At 47.9% G+C, this 27,497-nt stretch overlaps 1 protein-coding gene across 13 annotated transcripts in view; it reads left to right on the top strand.

The window, feature by feature from the left end:
* MKNK1 (MAPK interacting serine/threonine kinase 1) overlaps nucleotides 1-26,073 on the top strand; it is a 46,084-nt gene extending 20,011 nt beyond the window's left edge. For 10 of the 13 annotated variants that reach the window (XM_023221519.1, XM_023221521.1, XM_023221511.2 and 7 more), the window contains 11 exons: nucleotides 636-737; nucleotides 3,327-3,424; nucleotides 7,356-7,435; nucleotides 8,989-9,062; nucleotides 11,695-11,799; nucleotides 15,375-15,430; nucleotides 18,722-18,817; nucleotides 20,682-20,876; nucleotides 21,882-22,046; nucleotides 23,225-23,268; nucleotides 24,718-26,073. In XM_023221519.1, the coding sequence (XP_023077287.1) occupies nucleotides 636-737; nucleotides 3,327-3,424; nucleotides 7,356-7,435; nucleotides 8,989-9,062; nucleotides 11,695-11,799; nucleotides 15,375-15,430; nucleotides 18,722-18,817; nucleotides 20,682-20,876; nucleotides 21,882-22,046; nucleotides 23,225-23,268; nucleotides 24,718-24,943 (1,241 nt within the window). In that variant the 3' untranslated portion in view covers nucleotides 24,944-26,073. Of the gene's footprint in view, nucleotides 1-635; nucleotides 738-3,326; nucleotides 3,425-5,712; nucleotides 6,284-7,355; nucleotides 7,436-8,988; nucleotides 9,063-11,694; nucleotides 11,800-15,374; nucleotides 15,431-18,721; nucleotides 18,818-20,681; nucleotides 20,877-21,881; nucleotides 22,047-23,224; nucleotides 23,269-24,717 lie in introns of those variants that run through there. The other 3 variants (XM_026455747.1, XM_023221525.1, XM_023221524.1) reach the window with 3 other exon arrangements.
* The last annotated feature ends 1,424 nt before the right edge of the window (nucleotides 26,074-27,497 follow it).

A 27,497-nucleotide genomic window follows, 5' to 3' on the forward strand; every position in this document is an offset into this window, starting at 1 on the left:
GCAGCCCTTCCGGTGGAGGAGCTATGGGAGGAGAGGATGCCGTAGGCTCCATAGGCACTCAAGTCCGTGCTCTTGGACATGAAGTAATTTGGGGCCATTTTGAACCCCAGCCCTATTGCTACCTTCACAGAGGCTGTCTCCACTCCAGGCCATTTGTGCCCTGTGCGCATCCATAGCGATGTTGCTGAGCCTGTGACTCATCTGCATGGTCCCCCGCTCCCAACCCCCTTCTTGCCTAGCTCCCTCGGTTTTGCCTTTCTGATGCTGAGGCTGGAGGATGTCACAGGTGGGGTTCTGCCTATGGAGTCATCGTTCTGTTTGGAGAATATGGTTTGACCGGTGGCAGATCTAAATCCATGCGCTAATGAGCTTGGTTAAAGCAGGCTTCTGCTGGCTTCTTTTAATCTAGCCTGCCTGTCTGAGCTCCTTTCCACAGTTAATGATCTCCCATAATGGCTTTGCCTTTAGTTTTTCCTCCTAGGTCAAAACAAATCAATAGTCTTCACAGATATTTAAAAACCATCAGTGTAACCCTCCTGGGTCCTCCCCCCACTACCTTTTTTTTTTCCTTCTGGGTAAATTTACAGCTTGACCAGTACAGTGATGTTTCCCTTCCTTCTCCTCATATCTCCCAGAGATGGGCAGCAGTGAACCCCTTCCCATCACAGATGGTGACAGGAGGAGGAAGAAGAAGCGGAGGGCCCGGGCCACTGACTCCTTGCCAGGAAAGTTTGAAGGTTGGTCACACAACTCCCCTATATCTGGGCCTGCAGCTCCCCAAGTATGGGAGGAGCATTCCAGGAGCCACAGATCCAGATCACAGAATGTGTCAAGTTAGAGCTGGCTGGTGGTTATCTGTGTGGTAGGGAGATAAAATGGGGATGAGGGAGTTTACGCAGGGCATTACAGAAAGAGAGCGGGGATGGAAAAAGCTCTCGGATGATGCACCGGCCTCCTGTGAATGGCTCAGGTACTGCTTCCTTTTCAGGGAACAGGATCACCTATCTATCAGTGACGTTGCCTGGGGTCTTCCACCCTTTTTTCAGGTGTGATTCTTCCGTCAGCTATTCCTGGAGGGGCTGCTGAGAGATAGAACCATGTCAGAGGAAGAGAGAAATACCAAAGGCCATGGCCGCAAATGAAACTTGAGTCTCCTATAAGCAGAGAGTTTGTCTCTCAGATTGTAGCTACTTATGCTGTATGTGTTTGACTGCATTTTATAGAGTACATGTTGTGTTCAGTAGACACGATACTGGGTCATCAGACATTTTTTGACACTCTCTATGTGCAAGGCACTAGGCTCAGTGTGGGTCCTGTTATCACTGGGCATGTGATGGGGTGATTGGACACTTGTGCAAAGCACCAAAAGCATCAGTAGCTACTCCTAGGAGTAACATGCCCCGCTTCATCTGTTTTGTTTTCTTTCATTGTGAGGTCTGAAGTAGCTTCCCCTCATGGTCCCTCCTTCCAGCCTTCCAGACACACTAGTGAATTGGCTGTTCTGTAGAGTGGTTCCAATAACAAGCACTTTATGGGTTGGGAATATGGGACCTCCAGTCACCCACCTATCCTGATATGTGTAAAGAGCTAATGCCAACGTGTCCGTTGTGAGAAGCACATCATTTAAAACACTTACAAATAACAGTGTGCCATCGGCTCTTATAAACAACTGAAAGACCAAACTATGATGGAACCAAGAAGGTACTTTCAGCGGGGTTTTTTTGTTTGCCTTTAACTCAAACAGCAGGGGTGTGTGTGTGTGTGTCAGGGGATGGGGATCGGGGAGAGACAAAGATCCCAAGGGTTTTCAAATAGTTTCCTAATCAACAGCTCTTTTGCTCTTTCAGTTAACACAAGAGAGTACTTCCTGTTTTTTAAGGACAGTTTGTGCAATGACAGGACTTCTCCTGACTGAAAGTGATAAAATCTAATTCATGGGTGAAATGTCTTCAGCTGTGGCTGTGGTTTCAATGCTAGGTGCCTCAAGAGGAAAAGGCTGAAGAATGGAGGCTGAGTGGGGATGAGGTCAGGCAGCTAGTGCTGTGATGGAGATGTGGCGTCCTCTGGAAGAGGCTCAAAGAGCTGTGCCCTTTGTGAGCTTGGGCAGGTCATCTAGATGTTCCTTTAACCCAGATCTATTACTCTGTTAGAACAGCTATGACTCAGTACCCTAAAAACCTCAAGGCATCCTTTGCATCCTACTTCTGTCTATTTCCTGTGGGTGACTTCTGGAGACTTCTCAGAAGCCTCCAATGACTTCCATTGTATGGGGTATAACATAGAACAGTGTTTTATTCTCCTTTGTATAGCCAGTGCTTATACAGAGCTTGGCACATAATAGGTGGTCAGTAAATGAGTACATGAATATTCATTCAAATCATACCCCTTCTCTGAAGATCCTCCAGATTCTCTGAACAAATTTTTTTTTTTTTTTTTTGAGATGGAGTCTCACTCTGTCGCCAGGCTGGAGTGCAGTGGTGCTAACTTGGCTCACTACAACGTCCACCTCTCAGGTTGAAGTGATTCTCCTGCCTCAGCCCCCCCAAGTAGCTGGGACTTTAGGCGTGTGCCACTACACCCAGCCAATTTTTGTATTTTTAGTAGAGACAGGGTTTCACCACATTAGCCAGGATGGTCTTGATCTCTTCACCTCTTGATCCGCCCACCTTGGCCTCCCAAAGTGCTGGGATTACAGGTGTGAGCCACCGTGCCCAGCCTCTCTGAACATATTTAACCCTTTGCTCTCCCAACTTTTTTTTTTTTTTTTTACTGTACCTTGTCCCTCTGTGATAGTGTTTACCAATGCCTGGTTTATTCTGGGGTCACCTGTGTATGTGTCTGTCTTCCCCACTGGACTGCAACCCTTAGAGGAGAGGGATCATAAATATATATATTAGAGATGGGGTCTTGCTATGTTTGGCCAGATTGGTTCTGAACTCCTGGCCTCAAGCAGTCCTCCTGCCTTGACCTCCCAAAACGCTAAGATTACAGGTGTAAGCCCCTGCACCTGGCCTTTATTTTATTCCTTACTCTGTTATGCTGTCTGGCACATAGTAGATGTTCAGGAAGTATGTGCTGGATTGAGACCCTTTTGCTGACCTTATTTCTAAAATGAGGAGCAGGATGCCTTGTACATGGTCTTGTTGTTGAGAAAAATGGGTCCTGAGGTGGTTGGGAAAGCTACTTGTCTTCCTTGTCACTGAGTGCTAGAGTCATCGGGTGCCTGTGTCGTCTGATCAGGGAAGCTGAGCCACAGAAGTTCTTCCCATCTGAGCTTGCAGTAGGGTGACTCATCTTGTTATTCCTCTCATCCATTTCACCTCTAGATATGTACAAGCTGACCTCTGAATTGCTTGGAGAGGGAGCCTATGCCAAAGTTCAAGGTGCCGTGAGCCTACAGAATGGCAAAGAGTATGCCGTCAAAGTGAGTGTCTCAGCTAAATGCCAGGCTTTACTTTGCAAATAGTCATTTCTAGCTCATCCTGAACCAAATAAATGTTATTTTCCATAAGAATGGGGGCTCTGAAGCTGTATTCACTGGATTCAAATCTTGGTTTCTCTACTTACTTACTGTGTTACCTTGGGCAAGTTACTTAACCTCTGTGTCCTTCAGTTTTCTCATCTGTAAAATGGGTGTAACACTAGAACCTATGTAGAATTGTTGGGAGGAATAAATAAGTTAATACAGGTAAAGTGCTTAGCACAATGCTTGGCTCATAGTAAGTTTCTCATTATTCTGACAAATGAAGTCGACTTCAGGGAGTGGACAACCAGATTTGGAATTAGAAGGCCTACCTGAATTTCTGTTTTGACAAACTATAACTGTTTGACTTTGGGTAAGTCATCAAATGTCTGTAAGCCTCAGTTCCTACATCTCTAAATGATGATACCTTCCCTTCTGTCTCCTGAGGCAGTTATGAAGATGAAAATTAAAATATCCTGGGAGAGGTGGAAACACTTTACACGTCACAAAATGCTATACAAGTATTAGATGTTAGCATGGTAGTGAGAATTAAAAACTAAGGTGACTGATTTGGTAACATCTGAATGTTATCTCAGAAAAAATTATGAAAAGAAAAAAAAAACTAAAGTGACTGAGCGCTCAGTTTTGGGGCAGAAGTGGCTTCTGGCCTCACTGCTGCCTTTAATTAGCTGCAAGGCCTTGGAGTGGCTCCCGTCACCCCTCTGTGCCTCCACTTGCCCTCTCCACATGGAAGAACAGCTGGATCTTGAGCAGTGGTTCTCAAAATGTGTGCCCTGGACCAGCCTCAGCATCACTTGGGAACTTGTTAGAAATAGAAGCTACCTGGCCCTACCTGAGAAGTACCAACTCAGAAACGGGAGTGGGCCCAGCAACACAAATGTTAGCAAACTCCCCTAGTGACTCTGACACTCACTAACCCTTGAGGACTACTGATGTAGGAAGGGCAGCTGTGAACACTACTGTGTATTAGAAGCCCGTAGAACTCTAAGAAAGCACACAGAGATCCAGGTTTCCAGATGTAGGATAGGGCCTGGATCTCCGTGGCGTGACCAGGTTCCCCATGTGAGTCTCATAGCCACCAAAGTTTGAGGACTACTCACCTAGAGAAAGGGTCTTTTTAAATCCAAGCTGATTTCAAATCACCCACCTGAGCCACCAGGTCAAGTGCCACCTCACACTGGCAGTCCCAGCCCAATGGGATCCTGAAGGAAATGCTTTCTCTTCTTTGAACCAACTTTCCACAGCTGCGGGGTAGAAGGGTGAGCAAGTCTGCTAAGCCACGTTCCTTTCAGCTGGAGTATTGCTTCACATGGTAACAAGAGCACTATCTCAATTTCTTTTGGGAAACAGATCAGTATAAATTACAAGTGATTTTTAAAACATATGCCTAAGTGTAAATAGAAAAATTAGGACAGGCGTGGTGGCTCACACCTGTAATCCCAGCACTTTGGGAGGCTGAGGCGGGCTGATCACTCGAGGTCAGGAGTTCAAGACCAGCCTGGCCAACATAGTGAAACCCATCTGTACTAAAAATACAAAAAATTAGCCGGGCATGGTGCACACCTGTAATCCCAGCTACTCGGGAGGCTGAGGCAGGAGAATCCCATGAATCCAGGAGGTAGAGGTTGCACAGTGAGCCAAGATCACACCACTGCACTCCAGCCTGGGCAACAGAGCAAGACTCTGTCTCAAATATATATATATATATATATATATTTTTTTAACATATATATTTTTTTAAAATATATATTTTTAAATATATACATATATTAGCTGGGCGTGGTGGCATGTGCTTCTAATTCCAGCTACCTGGGAGGCTGAGGTGGGAGGATCACTTGAGCCCAAGAGGCAAAGGTGAGCCAGGATCGCGCCACTGCACTCCACCCTGGACAACAGAGGGAGACTCTGTCTCAAAAAAAAAAAATTGATATATCTGTCTAAATATGGTAAAAACCACAAACATAAACTGATTTTCAAAGGTTTAAATACATTTATGGATGAGAGGTTTATTTCTTCAAGGTTGGATAATGGGAGGAAAACCTGGCCCTTCCTCCACATCCGCCCTGGCATCTTTGGGGCAAACACTGGACTCTGGCTTGGCAATTCCTTGGTTTCAGCAGTTCTGCCCATGTTTCTTCTCTCCTCTACTCTTTCAAAGCTCCCTAGAGATGGGCTACTTCTCCCAACATGGCTCTACAATACTTAGCTTATTACAGCTTTTCTTACAGGCTCCCAACTGATCCTAGAGTCTCAAGGTTGGAATGGAATTTCAAGATAACCTAACCCTGAATTTCCTCTATGACTGCCCAGATAGTTGTCCATGTTCCACTCCCCCATCTGTAGTAGCAAGAGCCCGTTACCTCCTCAGAGAAGACTGTGCTGTGGAAAACTTGCCTGCTAGAAAGTTCTTCGTGACTTTGATCTGAAATGCTTGGGGAATGAAGTTGAATCACTTCTGTTCCCCAGCACTACACCTCTCTACTCAGAAAATGGGCCCACTGTGGTTTACAGTCAAAGACTCTTTTAGAAAATTACAGTTGATCATGGATGTCTGTGCCACATCATATTGGAGAAGTCTGAAGTCTCAAGGAAGAGGATGTCATTGTGCTGCCCACTGTGCACGTTGGAGCTGTAAGGCAGGGCTAGGCTCTGCAGATTTGCCCACATGCTCGGTGTGCAGTGGTTTGAGGCTCCAGATGGGTCCAGAGAGCTTTGCAGAGGCAGCCAGCCCCTTTGGAAACAACCCTCCCATCTGTTGGCTTATCTGTTCCTTCAGTCAGCATTTGCCAAGCATCTCAGGTAAAGGTGTGGAGGGGGAGCAGCCCACGGTATCACAGGAGAGACAAAGCCTCCAGGTCCTCAAAGAAGTTAGAGCATCTGAGCAGGTGTGGGATAGCAAGGGCTTCGGAGTCAGCTCTGGACTGAGGGCAGATGTTTCATACCTCCCTGTCTTTCGATGTTGTCATAAAGGTCAACTGAGATTGTGTAAATGAATTATTATTATTGTTTGTTTGTTTATTTATTTGTTTGTTTATTTATTTTGAGATGGAGTCTCACTCTGTTACTCAGGCTGAAGTGCAATGGCACAATCTCGGCTCACTGCAACTTCCACCTCCCCAGTTCAAGTGATTCTCCTGCCTCAGCCTCCTGAGTAACTGGGATTACAAGCGCCCACCACCACGTCTGGCTAATTTTTTTGTATTTTTAGTAGAGACGGGGTTTTGCCGTGTTGGCCAGGCTGGTCTAGAACTCCTGAACTCAGGTGATCCACCCACCTCAGCCTCCCAAAGTGCTGGGATTACAGGCGTGAGCCTCCGCACCCGGCCATAAATAAATCATTTAACACAGTGTCTGCCAAAGAGTAAGTTCTCAGAAGAGGAAGAGCCTCCTTCTGCCAGGGGGATCATGGAGGCAGCCTCTGAACTGGGCGTCAGAGCTTTAGCTCCTCCCCACGGTGTCTTCCATCAACCTTTCTCCCTCCAGCATGAGAAGATCCTTCAGTAGACGCAGTAAATGCTTACCCTTAAGGCAGATAAGAGATGCCCACAGGAGGAGGAGCTGAGTAAGGTAGCTCTTTGTCTAGTCGGCTGCCTCAGTCTCCCCTGGGCAGCTGGGGGCAGCAGCCTCATTCACTTCCTTGGTGTTGTGCTTGGCCAGAGTGGAACGGGCTCAGCTGGGCTGGAAAGCCCTGCGGCCAGTCTGCTGCTTTGCCAACAGAGCCACAGTGCTGGTGTCACCAAGGCCTAGGCCAGACTTCTGCTCGAGACTGGATTTGGACTGAGTATGGCCTTGCATTCTCTCAGAGGGCTCCTGCCAAGGGGCTGTTTTGAAGTCAAGTGGGTGTACATGACAGATTTTATTCTTCCCACAGATCATCGAAAAACAAGCAGGGCACAGTCGGAGTAGGGTGTTTCGAGAGGTGGAGACGCTGTATCAGTGTCAGGGAAACAAGTGAGTATCATGTGATTCTTGCTGCTTCTCTGGGGGGACGCTTGGCCACAGAAGAGGAGGCTATTTCTTACTATCTCCTGACCCCAGCATTTAGCTCTCACTCCTGTCCCCACAAGGCAGGTACCTCCTTCCACCTTTCAGGATTAGGGAGAGAAAGGAAATGCAGCAGTAACAGCAAAGGAGCTATTGTGTCTTCTGAAATACTGTAAATATCAGCAGTTCGGGCAAGTTAGAAGAATAAACCATCTGAATCAGTGGTTGTTGGGGGGAAATGGGGTTTTATTTCTTTTGGTACCTGTGGAAACTAGGTTGACTGAGTGTTGCCTGGTAGAAATTTTTAAGGACTTGCCCTTAATACCAAGATGAGGAGAACTGTTAAGAATATTTGCTGCTGTTTCTGCTCCTAGAATATTTACATATGTGCAGATACCACTAAGATTCTGGAACTTTGTCTAGCACTCCTTCTAGATAGCTGGGTCCAGGTCATCTCTAGCCTCAGATTCTGCCCACCACCAGCTCCAAATGAGCAGCTCTCCCAGCGTGGTTTTAAATCAGGGTCACCTCTAAGACTCCACTTCCCCCTCCCTCCATGGCAGGGTCAGCAGGGAGCCAGTGGCCTGGTATTGATGGCTTTGTCATTAAGCTTCGAGGATGGGGGCTGCTGTTGATTTAACTCCAGGCACTGCCTCCACAATCTTCTTTCAAATGAGGCCATTTTGCCCATCTTATTTGGACGCCTTCACACTAGTAAAAGCCTGGTATCTCCCAAAGTAGTCAGCATTTTTTTTATGAGGGACAGATTTTTATTTTCAGCCCTGCAGCTTCTTAGTTCAGCATTAGAGACTCTACTTGGTTTATTTTATTCTTTAAAAGATAAAAAGCCCCCAACACCTCCAATATCCAGGCTGGGGGCTTCCCTACTGAGTTACAAGACGACCTTGTTGGCGGAGCACTGAAATACTCAGGCAGACAGAGAGTGCTCACCGGGGAAGGCCACAAGTGCTACGGTGGCCAGGAACGTGGCCGTTTCATTAAGCAGCGCTTAGCAGTTAGGGTCTAGCGGTGCCCACGTTAGGCCCCAAGTCTATTTGACAGATGTTTCCATTTTCTCCAGGCAATGTAAATACTGCCCCGTGATTTATGGGCAAGAGGGAGGGCAAGTAATTATTTGCTGCTTGCCTCCAGGACACACACCTACTATTCAGTGTTATTAGCCGCAATTGCTTCCAGTCTGCTGCAGATTTTATTCAGTTTAATGTGACCGGGACTTTTTTATAACTCTACCTAGTGGGTTTTAGGGCTGGGGTTTGACAGCACAGACTTGGTGAAAACACCAGAGACTAAACATTATGGAAAGATAAGGTGACCTGAATCTTGCTAACACCATTGGCTGCTTCCACACACGGGTCTTTAATAAGCATTCTGATTTCAAGTTGATGTTCTGCCCCACTGCCAGGTGTTGTATATTTTTTTCATTGTATATTTGTAAGTAGACTTTAATATATAATACCATTTCCCCCCTTTTCCCTCTCCTCCTATTTTCCCTATTTAAGGAACATTTTGGAGCTGATTGAGTTCTTTGAAGATGACACAAGGTTTTACTTGGTCTTTGAGAAATTGCAAGGAGGTACTTACCGTTGAGTATGTGCGTGGACTTCTGATTAAGACCCAGGGTGGTGATCATTCATCATGAATCCCAGAGACTTCCAAAACGAGTCAAGCTAATAAAAAGGATGAAGGACTTAAAAACTGCCCTTGATTTGGGAGAAGGGAGGCCGGAGGGAAGGATGATAATTAGCATTTTGCAGAGCTTAGAATGTCACCTGTGTGGGTATTTTATAAATGCCTTTTCATTATAATAGGAGTCATATATAGATACACTTAGTCATCGATTTATCAGTCCCATTTTGACATGTTCACTATTTAAGTACATTAATTGTGGGGTGGAAGCTCTCAAATACATTGTGAAGTCTAGAAAGGCTAAAACAGAGGAGAGGAAGGTCCTATTGTTTGGGACACAGACCCAGGATAGAGGGGAAGCCTGAGAATGTGCCATCCTTCAGATGGAAAGATGCCATCACCCACACACACAATCACTGGGGTGTATACTTAAGTTGCTTTTCTGACATAGTGAGGTGGGACAGAGAAGCCCTTTCCCTTCCCAGCACTCCCCCAATCTTGGGGCACACTTGCAAGGATGTCTGGAGCTGCATGGAGGGCCACATGGAGGGGCTTGGTGGCTGAGGGAGCGTGCTTTAGAAACCAGCACAACTATGGCTTAACTCTCGCTCCATCACTTACCAGCCATGTGATCCTGGGCAAGTCACTTAACCTTTTCCAAACAATATCCCCTTCTATAAAATAGAGATATTGATAGCACCTACCTCACTGGGTTGCTGTGAATAGTAAATGAGATAATTCATGTGAAATGCTTAGCACAGTGTCTGGTAGGCACCAAGGGCCCAATAAATGTTGGCTGCTAATATTATTAAAACAATTTGGTATGCTGGAGGCTGTCTTAGAAGTATGTAGAGTAGACCAGGTGCAGTGGCTCACACCTATAATCCCAGCACCTTGGGATGCCAAGGCGGGCAGATCACTTGAGGTCAGGAGTTCAAGACCAGCCTGGCCAACATGGTGAAACCCGTCTCTACTAAAAATACAAAAATTAGCTGGGCGTGCTGGCTCATGCCTATAATCCCAGCTACTCAGGAGGCTGAGGCAGGAGAATCGCTTGAACCTGGGAGGCAGAGGTTGCAGTGAGCCGAGATCACACCACTGCACTCCAACCTGTGCAACAGAGCGAGACTCCGTCTCAAAAAAAAGAAAATGTAGAGCATTACTCTCTGCTTTTCCTTTTAGCAGATTTGAAAATGAGGCTCACTAGAGCAGAGCAAGCTAGGACCTAGTCAGGAGCCGGTTTTCTGGGAATGTTCCCTACCATATTGGGATCCGTTGTTTAATCTGGCAAATGAACAGTCTTTGGCAGTTCTTCCCCTTCTCTCATGCTCTCCCCATCCCCCCAAAAAAATAATAGACGTGTGCCATTTTTAGGACACAGAGATAAAACCTGCAGCCCAGAAATACTGGCTTCTAGTAGTAAACGTAGACCACATGAAACCAAGCCACATGTTCCTGCCTGTGTCTGCCCCTGCACCACCCAACAACACATGACTGTTAAGTACATGTTTGAAATGCTACATGCAGATGGGATCCTCCGTTGCCATATCAGTAAACTTAATGTAGCTTATTGAGGCCAGACCCAGACTGGACAGTGTGGTTGGCTCAAGAGAGTCCATCCCTGCAGCAGTCAGACCACAAGTCCTGCTGGGGCATGTCTGCACAGACTCTGAAGCCTAACTGCCCTGGGCCTAAGTCCTGGTGTCACCCCTTACTGATGCGTAATCTTGGGCAAGTTCCTCGACCGTTTTTCTTTTTGGCTTCAGGATCCCCCTCTGTAAAACGAGGATAAGTATACTACCCATTTTGTCTAACTGTGGTGAGAACAAGACAGTTTATTTCAAGAGTATTCCATAGCACATGGCGCTAGTCACTACTCAGTAAATGTTAGCCATTGCCAACAAAACAATGATAAATGGGAACACTCAGGAGGAAAACCCATTTTTCCCCCTTTTCCCAGGCCTTTACATGTCTGGCAAGGGTGTGGCATTTCCATTTGAAAGTTTGTGCTCTTGTTTGGATCAGAGATCAGATGCAGGGGAGAAAATGTTGCTACAGAAAGTCCCCCTCAGCTCCAAGTGCCTTCAGTTTTATTCCTTTTGATTGCAGAAGCCAGATCAGCCCCAGCGTTGTTAATATTTTTTGGCTCTATTTATAGTTGTTCTCTCTCGCTTCTGAGCTCCTCATAGACAGGTATAGAAGAGAGCAGTCCAGTTTTGTTTAACAGACATACAAGCTGGTACCTCCTCTGTGCCAGGCCCCACACTTGGAGCTGGACAGGTAGTGATGAATAAGCGATGAATCCCCATGTCCCCACCCCAAGTTTTCCAAACTTGGGAAAACTTGGCCTCTAAGAAGTTATACGGCCAGGTGCAGTGGCTCACGCCTGTAATCCCAGCAGTTTGGGAGGCTGAGGCGGGCAGATCACTTGGTCAGGAGTTCGAGAGTGAGCCGAGATTGCACCACTGCACTCCAGCCTGGGTGACAGAGTGAGACTTCGTCTCAAAAAAAAAAAAAAAAAGAAGTTATACTTACTAGAGCCCAAAAAGGCATTCTTCTGTGTCCCCTCTGCTCCCCAGGTTCCATCTTAGCCCACATCCAGAAGCAAAAGCACTTCAATGAGCGAGAAGCCAGCCGAGTGGTGCGGGACGTTGCTGCTGCCCTTGACTTCCTGCATACCAAAGGTGAACCCAGCCTTTGCCTTGGTGGGTGGGTTGGGCTGGCCAGCCTCTGGGTGCCAAGGGAGGTGGTAGGCCAGGCAGAGGGCTGGTGCAGGAGATGGTGTGGCTGGAAGGCAGCTTGAGGTTTGAACATGCTCACCCATGGGAGTTGGGGGAGAAACAGTCCAAGATGGCTCCGAGGCTTATGCTGCGAACGGTGGGTGGGTGGTGGAGCTGCTGAGCAGCATAGGGATACACGAGAAAGAGCAGGGAGGAGAAAGAATAATTTCACATTGAACAGGGTATGTGTGACTGTGTGTGGATGATGTTTCTTTTCTTAGATTCTTATCGTGTGAGGAATATAAAGCTCATACACAATATGACCTTCTTAATGTGAATATCTTGGCGTTATTCTTTCTAGTCTTTTAAAATACATCACCTCTGTCTCTTCAAAATTGGCACAATAGGATATACATAGTTTAATATATCTTGTTCACAGTAAATGAAAAATTTTTTTTCTTTTTCCTTTTTTTTCTTTTTTAGACAAGGTCTCAGTCTGTCACCTAGGCTGGAGTGCAGTGGCGCCTTCAGGGCTCACTGCAGCCCCAACCTCCCTGGGCTCCAGTAATCCTCCCACCTCAGCCTCCCAAGTATCTGGGACTACAGGTGTGCGCCACCACGACCAGCTAATTTTTGTATTTTTTTGTAGAGATGGAGTTTCCCTATGTTGCCCAGGCTGGTCTCAAACTCCTGGGCTTAAGCGATCCTCCTGCCTCAACCTCCCAAAATTTGCTGGGGTTACAGGTGTGAATCACGGTGCCTATCTTATACTTTTCTATTAACATGTACATTTGAGGTATCTGTTGAAGAGCACGTTGGTAACTCACAGGTTACTAGATTTGATTTACACTTCAGGTTACAGTCCCTTTCCTATGACTGATTATTTAGGAACTTTTGTAGTGATTTAAATCTTTCCACACATTGTTTTTACATTTCCATAAATCTGTTTGACTATTCCATACTATTTTTTTAAATTTTGCCTAACAGCAGTACCCTGGAAAAAATGAATTCTGGTTTTACGTGTCTTCTAGCTATGTGTTCTATCAGTAATAATGCCTACCCTATGGTGAGAATTTGAGATAATAGCATCATAGACTGTAGTTAACACTGTATAGCACTTGGTATGTGCTAGGCACTATTCTAAGCCTTTTATAGATGAAAAATGTGTATCTTGTGTTTGTATTGTATATGTGCAGCATAGATGGAGTATAGTTCCTGGTATATCATAGTTCTTCAATAAATACGATTTATTTTCTCCATCCTCACCCCCCCCCCCCCACCAGGAAGAAAGCATTTCTATTCCTAATATTCCCTTAAAGCATTCTGCCTGGTGGGAGTGGGAGTGAAGTGAATAACTTGTGACTTAGGTCTGCCCCCTCTCTGTTGTGGATGTTGGCCAGCCACATTGGTTGTGGGTGCCTGGGACCAGTGGTAGGCATGCTACTCCTCACACATCCCACCTGGTGCACAATCCGGTGCAGGCGAATGTGGCGTGTGTCCAGGAGGTTCAGGTTCATTGAGCCCACCTCCCTCCTCCAGTGGCTGAAAGAGGTCTGCATACCAACAGTGCCCATGTTGGGGCCCTGACTTGCACCTAGGATGAAAACTAGAAGGGGGTGTCTGTGCCTTCTGCAGCATGATGAATAGCAGCAGCTCCGTTTCTGAAAGCTGGGATGCATAGAGGTAACACCTGCCTGACAAAGATTTACAACTGCTCCCCAAGCTGCCTCTGTAGACTGCAAAACTGGGTCATGCTTTTTACAAGATCCACCCCTTGGAGGGGATGGTAAAGGCAGGTTTTATTATTTATTTATTTATTTATTTACAAGAATGCACTGAAGGGAACAGAGGCCGGTGGTGTCTTTGGAGTTCTGAGGCGCTTGTTAACATGTAGCTGGCCAGCTGCCCATGTGACTAGAAGTTGGAGGGGATGAAAAACGATTTCCAGCTGAACTTGGCTGTTTGCTAAATAACTTCACATGGGGGAGATGAATTGGGCAAGAATGGGTCAGCCCTGAAACAAGTTCCATACTTTTAAATACTGGACACATTGCAGCTCAACCTCTGGGAAATGAACCGGAGCAGCTCGATGGCTGCTGTGCTCACACGGCAGCCCCATTATTACAGCCTGGCTCTCTGAGTTCTCAGGCTGAGGGACGACTGGGCCATGGGCGCCTATTTGGAGAGTAAGGCTCCATGTGCGACTAGTGATCCTTCTGTGGGAGCACTTGCTGTAATGGAAAATATCTTTCACTTTTAGTGCGGCGAGCTGCAGAGCAGTGCTACTCAATTTGTGCAGCCTGGACTGAGTTGCTCTGGGTTCTCATTCAATTAGGTGACTGATGAAGTTACTGAGCTTGCTGGAGCTCAGGTTTTTCTTCTTTAGTGAAGTGCCTCCCGTGGCCTGGGCCAGCAGGCCTTTGCCTTCTAGTCGGGAATTGGAGGACAGCTGAAAAAGTTGATCACTGAGGGAGTTTTAGTGAAGTAGATTTTGCTTTTCCCATCACCCCGAGAATCCGCTGCCGCTTTCCAGTACTTCCAAGCTGTAGCTCTGACTCCTGCTGAGCCTTCCAGCCCTGTCTCTGTGCTGCATGTGCTGTGGAAGGAAAGAGGAAAGGGAGGTTTCTGTGTCCTCCACCAAAACACCATGGCCCTGAGTTAGTTCTTTGTCCCTTTCTTTGGTTGGAAGAGGGCTCTCCCCCAGGTGCCTTCTTGGCCAGGTCAGCAGGTTAACCCCTCATGGACTAAGCTGCTATCTCCAGTCTCCTTCAGGAGTCCTGGCAAAGTGCAGGGGTTTTCTCTTAAAACAGCAACCCCGGTGGGCCCGGCGTGGCGGCTCACACCTGTAATCCCCATGCTTAGGGAGGCAAAGGCAGGAGGATTGCTTGAGGCCAGGATTTCAAGAACAGCCTGGGCTATAGCGAGACCCCATCTCTATTTTAAAAAACAAAAATAACAGCATCCTGGGGGCAAAGCAGTCTTTGCTGTGCTGCTGGCAGGGCTCCCTTGGACATGCAAAGCAGGTGAGAAGGGAATCGGTCACTTTGGGAGATTTGGTAACTAACACTTGCTCCTCTGAACATTCAGAGACTCGCACTGAAGGAATTTTTTTTTTTAATCGGCCACACAAGAAGAAATGAGGTAGAGCAGTTAAGCCCCTGAGATGCTCTTAAACAAGGCACTAATTATTTCTGCATTGCTGTTCCAAGCATTGCCGTTTGCAGAGCTCTCTGCTCTGCATTAGGCCTTCTTCTTGGTGGTCACTGTGGTGCTGAGGGGTAGGCTGGCTGGGATTCATTTAGCTCTTCTTATCCCTGCCAGACTTCTAAACCCTCCTCTTCAAAAGAACCTGCAGAATCAACTGTGCTTTTGGTTTGTGTCTCTGGTTACTTCTGCCTCCTGCAGCTCGTTGATTTTTTAATGTACCGTAATTGGGAATTAATCTGCGAACAACAGCATTTGGAAAAAATTAATTGTGTGTGGAATGTTGGATAATTATGTGCATATGTTAACCATTTTTTTGCTCTTTGTCATGTCAGGCATTGCTCATCGTGATCTGAAACCAGAAAATATATTGTGTGAATCTCCAGAAAAGGTACTTTGGGCCTGATTTGGAATGTTATAGTTTATACCTACCGAGGAAGCCATCCTTGCTTTCAGGATGGATTGTTAGCAGTTCCGTTGGCCTCAGACACCAACTTGAACTGATCATCTTGGACATGTGAGAATGTTACACTTAGTGTGTGATGTTTCTGCCCGTCCTCGTCCTTTCTTTGCTCTTGATCATCAGTGTGATTGATGTAAGCCTGAGAATTTGGAAAATATATGAGACCTACACAAAATTAATATTTTCTAGTCCAGTACACCTACCTTTATTCAGTTGATGTAAGTCGTGAAGACCTTTGTTTTGTTTTGTTTTGAGATGGGGTCTCACTTTGTCACCCAGGCTGGAATGCAGCAGCATGATCACAGCTCACTGCAGCCTCGACTGCCCAAGCTCAAGTGGTCCTCCCGCCTCCGCCTCCCAGGTAGCTGAGACAACAGGCATGTGCCACCACACCTGGCTAATTTTTGTATTTTTAGTAGAGACAGGGGTTTCACCATGTTGGCCAGGCTGGTCTCAAACTCCTGAGCTCAAGTAGTCCACCTGCCTCAGCTTTCCAGAGTACTGGGATTACAAACGTGAGCCAACACGCCCAGCCAAACAACTTAATCTTATATGAAGCAGATCTCTTTAAGTAAACGGAAGTGTATGGTTTGACAAATTCTGTGTTTATTAGGAGAGATTTAGGCCCTGGTGGTGCTGGGGCCCATGTTCACAGCTCTGTGTGTATATACATATGGGTATTCAAGAGGATATATATTGTGGTCTGGATGAAGCCATGGCTCGTAAATAAGAGGTGGCCTTGAATGAATGAGTCAGTCTGCTACTCACAACTCTTTTATGGGGAATAATAATGGATTTGCTCAACTAAGATCTTGTGACTTCCTGTCATTGGTTCTGTCATAGACCTTTATAATTTATTATTATGATTACTACTGATAATTACAGTGAACACTTCTTGACTAAACGTTTACATTGTGCCAGGCACTTATATTTATTTAGTGTTTATAAAATATCATGAGGTAGATACTATTATTACCTTCATTTTATGGACAAGGAAACTGAAACTCAAGTTAGGGAACATGTATAGCCAGTGAGCCATGATCACACCACTGCACTCCAGCCTGTACAGCAGAGACCCTGTCTCAAAACAAGAAAGTGAGGAAAGGAAAGGCAAAAGAGGGGAAGGAGAAAGAGAGGAATAATTGGGGCCAGGCAGTGGCTCACGCCTGTAATCCCAACACTGGGAGGCTGAGGCGGGAGGATCACTTGAGGCCAGGAGCTTAAGAACAGCCTGGGCAACAAAGCAAGACCCCATCTCCACAAAAAATTAAAAAATTAGCTGATCACAGTGGTTGCAGGCCTGTAGTCCCAGCTACTCAGGAGGCTGAGGTAGGAGAATTGCTTGAGCCTGGAGTTTGAGGCCAGCCTGGGTGATATAGTGAGACCCCTGTCTCTTAAGAAAAAGAGGTTAAGTTTCAAAGGACATTATCTATCAAGAAAGTGAAAAGACAATCTACAGAATGCAAGAAAATATTTGCAGATCATATATCTGGTCGAGGTTTAATACCCAAAATATATAAAGGATTCCTAAAACTCTACAACAAAAAGACAAACCAATTTATAAATGGACACGGGACTTGAACAGACATTTCTCCAAATAAGGTGCACAAATGTCCAACAAGTACATGAAAAGATGCTCAACATCCTTAGTCATTAGGGAAATGCGAGTCAAAACCACAATGAGATACTACCACATACTACTAGGTAGGCTGTAATTTAAAAAATGGAAAATAGTTAAGTGTTGTTGAGGATATGGAAAAATTGTAACCCTTATACATTGCTGGTGAGATTATATAATGGTGCAACTTCTGTGGAAAAGTTTGGCGGTTCCTCAAAGGCTAAACACAGAATTATCATATGACCCAGCAATTCCACTCCTAGGTATTACCCAAAACAATTGAAAATAGATATTTGTATACCAGTATTCATTACAGTATTATTCACAACAGCCAAAAGGTAGAAACAACTCAAGTGGTCATCAGCAGCTGAACAGATAAACAAAATGTGGTACATACATTCAATGGAATACTAGTCAGCCATAAAATGGAATGAGGTTTTGATACATGAATGAACCTTGAAAACATTATGCTAAGTGAAATAAGCCAAACATAAAAGGACAAATATTGTGTAAATCTACTTATATGAAATATCTTGAATTGGCAAATTAATAAAGTCTTTATTAATGAATAAAATCAGATTGGAAGTTACCCAGGGCTAGGGGAAGAAAGAATGGGAGTTATGGCTTAATGCGTATAGAGTTTCTGTTTGGAGTGATGGAAAAGTTTTAGAAACAGATCGTGGTGATGGTTGCACAACTGTGGGAATGTATGTAGTTAATGCCACTAAACTGTCTACTTAAAAATGGCTAAAATCTCATATTTTATACTTTATATTTTACCACTAATGAGAAAGAGGCTAAATGAAAAAGAAAAGAAGAAAAATAGAGAAAAGGGGAGGGAGGAAGGAAGGAGAGAAAGAAGTCGAGGGACTTGCCTAGGCTTCTCGGCAAGGACATGGGTCTCAGAGAACCAGCATTTAGTTCCCTCGCCGTGCTGCTTACACACCATGTAGACCATTCTCATCCATTCTCATGTGTGCACCCAAACTGCCCTCCTGGTTGGCTCCAGAGATGAGGCACCTGTGGTCTCAGGCACAGCATCCAGTTCTGGTGGACTTGGTTACTGTGTTGATGCCACCTACAGTGACCAACCATCCATTTTCCCAGGTTTGAGGGGTTTCCTGGAACACAGGACTTTCTGTGTTTAAACTGATCAAGTCCCAAGCAAGCCACCCAAGACAAGTTGGTCACCCTAAGCCACCTGAGGCGGTCAGGGGTTTTACTGCAAGCTCCTTTGCACTCCACTGAATGGGCTGCAAGAAGTCTGTCTCTCAGGAGTACATAGTAACTTCCCTAGCTGCTGTGCTGCAACCTTTGCCAGCAAGAGTTCCATACTTACTTTGGTCTGAGTTCACAATAATCTGACACCAAATAGTCCACCCATTTTTCCCTTAGTTGGGAAATAAGAGAGCACAGCGAATAAGACACTTGGGAAGAAATCCTCAGGGGACTTCTTGTTACCCTCCGGAGAGCAAACATGACCTAATAAAACCAGCTGCAGTGTGACAGCCACTCAGCCATGCACCCATGCAGCCATGCCTGGCTCCTCTTGCCTTATAGTTTCTTATGTCTGTGACCCTGGCTTCTGTTTTCCTTTTCAGGTGTCTCCAGTGAAAATCTGTGACTTTGACTTGGGCAGTGGGGTGAAACTGAACAACTCCTGCACCCCCATAACCACACCGGAGCTGACCACCCCAGTATGTATGCTTCCTCTGGGCTCCTAAGTATTTGGAGTGTTTCCCTGACCCAGAGCTGGGAGGTCCAGAACAGAGGGTTAAGGATGGAAAACCAACTGGACCTATCTTCCAGCTGCCTGAGTGGTCATTTTGCTTACTGCTCTGTGTTCGTGGCTCTCAAGCCTCCCCCGACCCCTTAGTTGCTAATGAAACTGACACTTGGACTGTTAGTTTGGGGTGGGTCCTCTCTGCTGATGAAGAGACAAATTGTATCTATAAGCACAGGCTGGCCGTTTGCAGTGGCTCGTGCCTGTAATCCTAGCACTTTGGGAGGCTGAGGTGGGCGGATCACCTGAGGTCGGGAGTTTGAGACCAGCCTGACCAACATGGAGAAACCCCGTTTCTACTAAAAATGCAAAATTAGCCAGGCGTGGTGGTGCATACCTGTAATCCCAGCTACTTGGGCAGCTGAGGCAGGAGAATCGCTTGAACCCGAGAGGCGGAGGTTGCAGTGAGCCGAGATCGCACCATTGCACTCCAGCCTGGGCAACAAGAGCAAAACTCCGTCTCAAAAAAAAAAAAAAAGCACAGGCTGAACTGTGACTCCTGACCCAGGTGAAGACAGACCCTACTCCCAGGCCAGCCCTTTTGCATGTAGCATTTAGTAGTTCTGTAAGCCCCATTCCCACTGCTGAAGGCACAGCGCAGCCCCCTTGTGATGGGGCATGGGGAGCTGTCCTCCCTGGCTGGAGAGGATAGTCTGTCTGTGGTGGGAACTGTGAGGTCTCAGTCTGTATGCACGTGGGATCGCTTGGCCAAGTTAGCCTGTTTGCTTCTCTGATTTCACATTTCATGACCAGATGGTGCTGCTTGGAGCTACTTCTTCCTAAGACATCTCTTGTACAACTAATAGAGTATAATTCTGATTCTTTTGAGATTTGTATGCTTCACAAGTAAATTTTCCTAATAACCCTTTTAAGACATGCCCTTAATATGCCTGTGTTGTATCTTATTCTAAACAACATTATCAGGAATGTTTATTAGCTTTTAACACACCGGGCTACCTTGTTTTCAAAGTCATTAACTCTAAATGCCAATAACAAAGAAAATATCCTTTCTTGAGAACACTTACCATCTTTCAGTCAAATTAGTTTTGCAGGGTGTGTGGAGCAGGGAGGTGGTTGTTTCTTGGTGAGCCTGAAATAGTGAAGAGTGGAGCAAAAAGAATGTGTTTGATTCCTATCAGCCGTTTTCTACACAAGGGTGAGAGAAAGGAATATTGGATTCTGGTCCTAAGTGTGCCATTGATGTGCTCAAACAAATCCCTGTCCTGTTCTTGGCCTTGCCTTTGCCATCTATAAATGGGAGGGGTGGGAAGGTTGGATTTGTTCTAAGAGCTTTTCTAGCTTTGATGGTCTCTTAATTCTAAATTCTTACACTTCCTGCTCTGAGCTAGCAGGGGAGCTTGACAGGATTCACTTTAAGAAATCTTGCTGTGTGGAACTGGATCTCCCTCCCAGAGCCATATTCTTGGTGCATTTAAGTACCTGTACATGAAATACCTGTTTATAGGAAGCTGAGGCAGGGAGAGATTCCTGGAACTTCTTGGCCAAGGGTCTTTGCCTACTGGAGGAGGAGCTGGAAGGATAAGGTGACCTGAACTGCTCCTCTGGATACTGGGGAATGATGGGGCTCAGTCTGTAGGTGCCTTGGTGGCATCAGGCGGCTCACTGGCTGGCCTTCCTGATGACTTCCTGCTCTGTCTCCCATCCTTCCAGCCTCCTGCTCCAGTCCCATCACAGTCTGCTCTCTGCCATCCCCTCTGCGGTAACTAAGCCTCTCTGTTCTCTGCCATCTCCCCCTCCCCCAACCCTGGCCCCCACAGTGTGGCTCAGCAGAATACATGGCCCCTGAGGTGGTGGAGGTCTTCACGGACCAGGCCACATTCTACGACAAGCGCTGCGACCTGTGGAGCCTGGGCGTGGTCCTCTACATCATGCTGAGTGGCTACCCGCCCTTCGTGGGCCACTGCGGGGCCGACTGTGGCTGGGATCGGGGCGAGGTCTGCAGGGTGTGCCAGGTGAGTGCGGCCCCAGGAAGCACTGCGTAGACCCTGCTTGGGGTCAGTGTGGTTGGGAGATGCCAAGCAGGACTGGGCTGGGAGAGCGTTCCTGATCAGGATAGGGGCTTATAGTGTCCTCTCCCCGTCTTGTCAGGGTGGCCACAAGGTAAAATAGAGATAATCAGACACTGTGCCCAGCTGGGAGCTCAGGGCAGGATTGTTAGAGAAGATCATGCCTGAACTGACTCTTTTTTTTTTTTTTTTTTTTTCCTGAGACGGAGTCTCGCTCTGTTGCCCAGGCTGGAGTGCAATGGCATGATCTTGACTCACTGCAACCTCTGCCTCCTCGGTTCAAGCGATTCTCCTGTCTCAGCCTCCTGAGTAGCTGGGACTACAGGTGTCTGCCAACACATCTGGCTAATTTTTGGTATTTTCAGTAGAGACAGGGTTTCACTGTGTTAGCCAGGATGGTCTCAATCTCCTGACCTTGTGATCCGCCTGCCTCGGCCTCCCAAAGTGCTGGCATTACAGGCGTGAGCCACCGCGCCCAGCCCTGAACTGACTCTTAAAGGGTGCATCCTGCCCTGCGGAAGAGGGACAAGAATCACAAGTAGAAGGAACGCACAGGCACAGACGTGGACACATGAAATAGCTGGAGTGTCCAGGAAGGAAAAGTGGAGTAGTAGGTTGGTGGTAGTGGGAGATGAGGCCTGAGAGGTTCACAGAGAGTCCTCTAGCAAGAGCCAGGGAATTTGGGCTTTGTTCTGTGGGCGATCGCCACTCATCACCCATCCAGCCCACCAAGGGCACAGCCATCCTGGCCTGCCAAGGGCATTCTGTATAGTTTGCTCATCTAGGGGATAGTGCGGGGTGAGTCTGGGAAGAGGCCCCAGTCTGTGGCATCCCCAAGCCATGAGCTGCAGCTACAGCTGAGATCAATTGAAGCTGGTTGATTAAAACAGTGACAGGCACATCCTGCCCATCCCTGGCAGTGTGGCCTCAGGAGGAATCTTTTGTACCTAGAACAAGCTGTTCGAAAGCATCCAGGAAGGCAAGTATGAGTTTCCCGACAAGGACTGGGCACACATCTCCAGTGAGGCCAAAGACCTCATCTCCAAGCTCCTGGTGCGAGATGCGAAGCAGAGACTTAGCGCCGCCCAAGTTCTGCAGCACCCATGGGTACAGGGGGTGAGTGACTCCAGGGAGGGGTGTTTTCCACCATTCCAGGCCTGTGCCATGGCAACAAGGAAGCTGTCATGCCAGTGAGTGCTGAGCACCAGCCTTGTGCCTGGCACAGCCGAAGCAGACAGTGTCTATCCCTGTGTGTGTAGAGTGAATCAACTCCTCCTGTTACCCCAGACTGAGCCCCTTATAGGCCATAGACTTGGCTCTAACCTTGGCCACAGACTGAGCCCCAACAGAGTCCTCTGGGGATTTGTTACCTGCAAGCATCCTGTTGTCATTTGAAGTCTGTAGCATCCTCCCCTTATATAGAAGCATCATTAGCTGAGAGCACCCAGAATTGAGCAAGGCCTTGCTGCGCTGATTGGTGTGTGGCCGAGTTGGGGCACATAGGTTCTCCTCATGGTCTGGGAGTCTGGGTACAGCTGGCCTGAAAGGCAAATGATGGTATTTTTTCCCTAAGTTTAAAATTCATGTTTTCGCTAGAAAACATTTTTTAGAATCCTCCTTGGAGGGCAGAGGTTTCTGCCCTCCAAGGGGTCTGCCAGATGCTCCCATGACTTACTGGTCTCCTTGGTGTGCCAGGCCCTGGCCAGCCTCAGCGACCCTACCAGTGGAAAGAGGCAAGCATTGGCAGCCTGTGTTACAGTCGGGGACCCAGTTTGAGTGTCTAAGTGACTCATTCCCAGACCCATAAGTGAGCACCTACCACATGCCAGAGGGACAAGTGAGATCCAGTCCCTGTGTCGACGCTCTAGTGGAGAGAATAGACAAGGGGATAAGTTACAGCATGATAAAGGTTTCTAAAAAGTGCTAGGGGCACAAAGGGAGCAGGACCCCACTCCCCACACCGGGCCTGAGACTGAGGCAGGAAGGTGGCAGGGAAGGGGAAATGTGTGTCACAGGTGAAGTGACCCTTGAGCTGGGTCCTGGGGGATGATTAGGACTTTGCCAGACAAAGGGAAAGAGGGGCTTTCCATGCAGAAGCAGCTGTGTTGGGGGCTACGACTGCAGATTGTACCTTCCTTGCTCTGCTTGGAAGGCCTGACCCTGCAAGCAAGCAGAGCCGCGTCCCTGTGCTGGGCCAGCAGCCTATAGTCACCTACCCACTGCTGGCTTGGGCGGGGCAGCTCTTGGAAGGAGGGAGCAGTGCTTTACCTACACATCTGTCCTTCCCATTCTAGCAAGCTCCAGAAAAGGGACTCCCCACGCCGCAAGTCCTCCAGAGGTAAATGCTCTGACCACCCCCACGCCCTGCTCTTCCTCAAGCTCTCAGCCACCATGGGGGTGGAGGTGGGGCCTGGGGAGCCCATCTCTAGGCTCAAGTAGCCTTCTCCAAAGGGGCTCCCTGCCCATTTCCCCTCCTCATTCTCTTTTCCTCTACTCTGGATCTATCTCCCACCCTTCCCTGCCTTCACCTAGATTGCTTCCTCTACCCTCCAGCACCTTAAGGGCCCCTCCTAGCCCTGTTGGCAGGAAAAAAAACCCAAAAACCAAAAATCTGTTTTTCCCATTGAAATGTAACTTACAGCCCGAAGACAGACCTTACCCATGGGTTATTCACACGCGGCTTCCCTCTGCCCTTGCATGTGGTGAAAGGAGCAGGAGTGAGGGGCACGTACAGTACTAGACGGACGGTGATAATAGTGGCCACCAGGATTAAGGCCTTACCATGGCCAGGCATGGTGGCAGGTGCCTGTAATGCCACCTACTTGGGAGGCTGAGGCAGGAGAATCGCTTGAACCCAGGAGGCGGAGGTTGCAGTGAGCCGCGATCACGCCACTGCACGCCAGCCTGGGCGACAGAGCAAGAATCTGTCTCAAAAAAATAATAAGACCTTACCACATGTCAGACGTGGTGCTAAGGGCTGGATATAATTATATTCATAATCTTCACATGAATTTAAGAGAGGTGTTCTAGATGAGAGAGGTGAGGAGTGGCAATCAAGTTAACTTGCTTAAGGCCACACAGCAGCCCTGGGCTGTTTGACTCTGGAGCCCTTTCACAGCTGGATTGCCCTGTTCCCAAAGAGCCAGGGCTAAGCAGTGTGGGAAACCGTTTTGGCACCAGCCTCACGGCCAGCTTTTAGGAGCTACACAAGGAAGTTGTACACCTCCGTAATCTCAATTCGTGTGACCCAGTTGCTGTTGCCCAATTTGAGTTCCTACCTGCCTCTAGAGCAGCCTCCAGATGCCTTTAGGTGCCAAACCTCAGATCCACCTTAGAAGATTTATTCTGCAAACCCGAAGTGCCTGTCCATGCTAGTCCTGAGCTAGGTGCTGGGGACGTGGCATAAGCGGCGCGGGCCTTGCTCTGGGAGCTTCTTCCCCACCCAGGCCGGGAGAGGGAGGGACAGGTGCGTTTAATGCCCGGTCTCTGCCTCTGGTAGACCTGTATGTAGAGTGGTGGGACCTCAGAGGAGGGTGCCCTGAGGAGAAGAGGGAGCTTGCCCTCACCATCAAGTCCAGGGATGGTACTTGGGGCTCAAATTACAATCCCTCAGTCAAGCAAGATTCCAAACCTAGGCAAGAACTACTTTGGAGAGAGCAGCCCGTCCCGGCTCTGGGAAATCTGGTGGGAGTGTAGCGCCACAGCAGCGAGTGGGAGTGTCCCAGAGCTGGCCCGGCTGACCCTAGAGTCCTGATCCTCTTTTCTGGGCTTTCCCCCGGCCCTGCAGGAACAGCAGCACAATGGACCTGACGCTCTTTGCAGCTGAGGCCATCGCCCTTAACCGCCAGCTATCTCAGCACGAAGAGAATGAACTAGCAGAGGAGCCAGAGGCACTGGCCGATGGCCTCTGCTCCATGAAGCTTTCCCCTCCCTGCAAGTCACGCCTGGCCCGGAGGCGGGCCCAGGCCCAGGCAGGCCGTGGTGAAGACAGGAGCCCGCCCACAGCACTCTGAAATGCTCCAGTCACACCTTGTAGACCCTAGGCCTGGCCAGGCATTGTCCCCCTGGAAACCTGTGTGGCTAAAGTCTGCTGAGCAGGTGACAGCATCTGCTCTGTGGCTCCACTCAGGCTTTTTCATCTACGAAGGCCCTAAAGTTCCCACCAACCCCTATTTCCCTAGGGTCCTGGAGGAAAAAGCTTTTTCCAAAGGGGTTGTCTTTGAAAGGGAAAGCAATCACTTGTCACTTTGCATAATTGCCTGCAGCAGGAACAGCTCTTCGCTGGGCTCCACCTGCTCACCGCCTGCAGGTCTGGGATCCGGCCTGCTCTCACCGCTGTAGCGGCGGCTGCGGCCGCAGCCTGCCGGGAGAAGCAAGAAGCATCAGTTGACAGAGGCTGCCGACACGTGCCTCTTCCCTCTCAGCTCCGTCACCCTCCTCTGGCGCTCCTTCCACCTTCCTCTGTCCTCCGGATGTCCTCTTTGCCCGTCTTCTCCCTTGGCTGAGCAAAGCCATCCCCTCAATTCAGGGAAGGGCAAGGAGCCTTCCTCATTCAGGAAATCAGATCAGTCTTCCGGTCTGCGGCACAGAGAAGCACATAATCTTTCTTTGCCGTGACTGAAATGTGTCCCTCATTTATCCTCCCCTTTGATTGTGATTGCTGCTAAAGTCAGTTGTATTTTGTTTTTTTTTAAACCATGCTGTTCCAGCAAAGATGGGACCTTAATCTCCCACTGCAAGCCCATGAACTTCCCGGAGAGTGTAACGGCTTGCTCTTTCTGGAATGTCCATGCATGTGGCTTTTAATCAGCAGTGCCCTATTCTAACTGATTTTAAGCTGTTCCTATGACAAACTTAGAGACAGCGTCGGTGTCTGCTGCTGTGTCCCCAGGTCTTGTGTGGGTGGCACAGGTCTGGGCAGTTAGATGGAGCTCTGTGCCTGGGGTGAAGCCTCACTGCCCTATTTGGGCAATGCAGTGCCTGCTGCCCGAGTTCGTGAAGATACAGCCACTCAGATAAGCTGAACTGTTGAGTTACATAAAGAAAATAGATTTGCATTTGTCAGGCAGACGTTTATACAACACCATGGTGCTTTTATACATTGTGCTTATTTTAATAAAACTGAAATTCTAGCTGTGGCCTATTTGGTGGTCCTTTTTTTACCTGCAGACCTGAGAAGGAGACTGGCCTTCTAAACTGGGGCTAAGTCCAGCCAGGCGGGGAGAAGGTATCTCTTATCAGGACCCCTGAATAAAAACCACATTTGACCCAAAAAACAAGGTGAAGAAGAAATTGCTTTTTTTTTTTTTTTCTAGGTGAGGAAATGAAATTCATTGAACATTTATCAATTGCTTCTTCTGTGCCAGGACCCAGAAATGAGTAAGAAACAGCCTCTGCTTTCTAGGAGCTCCCCATCAAGTGGTAGAGGTGGTGTCAACGACCATGACACAGGAGACTTCAGAATGTACTTTGATAGATGTCCTCTGTGCCCAGCAGCCCATAAGCAGGAAACAAATTTCCCCTCTGTCTAAAGCATTACTAAGCCTTTATCAAGGGGGTGTCATGTGCCTGGGACTATGCAACAAAGAAAAATGGCACCTCCCATCCACAGCCCTCATGTACATCATGCAAAGGACTTTGGTGTCCATTGTCCCAGGCGATCCTCAGAGCCAGACAGGAGAGGACTGGGGTGGAAAGGACCTTTATAAGTTCCCAAGGAGGTGGCAAGGGAGGTCTGAGTGTCTGGGCAGTGGACTGGGTGCTGGTGGCAGCTGCTTTCCCTCGGGAGTTCAGAGAGGGGAGACGGGATTAGGGCTCTTCACTTGGGACAGGTGACAGGCCAGGCTCCCAGCTGTCCTATGCCATGAATGCCTCCCTGTTGACAGTACATACTGTTTGTTGACAGTCTTCCCTTGACAGTAACCCTGACACCCTCACATCCCTTTTTCATCTACCTGGAGTGGGCTTGGTGAGGAAAACAGACCTGCAAAATCTGACCCTTTTGGCCCACAGACTTCCGCCAGTCCCTGGAGACCCAGAACCAGGGTATGAGTTCTGTCCCTGAACTGCAGCCCGGCCTAGTGGGAGGCCCAACAGGAATGTGACTTCAAGGGGGCTTCCTAGGTCAAGCACTCTCCACCCCTGGCCCACACCCTGCCCAGCTGCAAATCCCCCAGACTCTCAGGCCTCTGTGCCTTGGCTCAAGCTGTGCCCTGTCCCAGCCCACCTCCCCAGCCTGGCCCACCTGGCAAGGCCCCTCTCATCCTGCATGGCTCTGCTTAAACGCCGTGACCTTGGTTTTGGCTGACCTTGGTTTTGCCAGCATTGTCATCCACTTCCTAAGTAACAGGTACTTTCTAAGAAGTTTACGGGCATTAGCATTTAATTCTCAGCAGTCCTATGAGGTAGGTACTATTATTTTATCCCACTTGACATGAAAAACCAAGCAGAGAAAGGAAAAATAGCTTGCCCAGGGCTATACAGCTAGGAATGGTGGAACTGGAATTCCCTCCAGGAAGGCTTGGGACCCGGCGCTGTGCTGCCTGCATTCAAATCCCTGCTCTGCCA

Source organism: Piliocolobus tephrosceles, chromosome 1, assembly GCF_002776525.5.
Source record: "Piliocolobus tephrosceles isolate RC106 chromosome 1, ASM277652v3, whole genome shotgun sequence".
NCBI lineage: Eukaryota > Metazoa > Chordata > Mammalia > Primates > Cercopithecidae > Piliocolobus > Piliocolobus tephrosceles.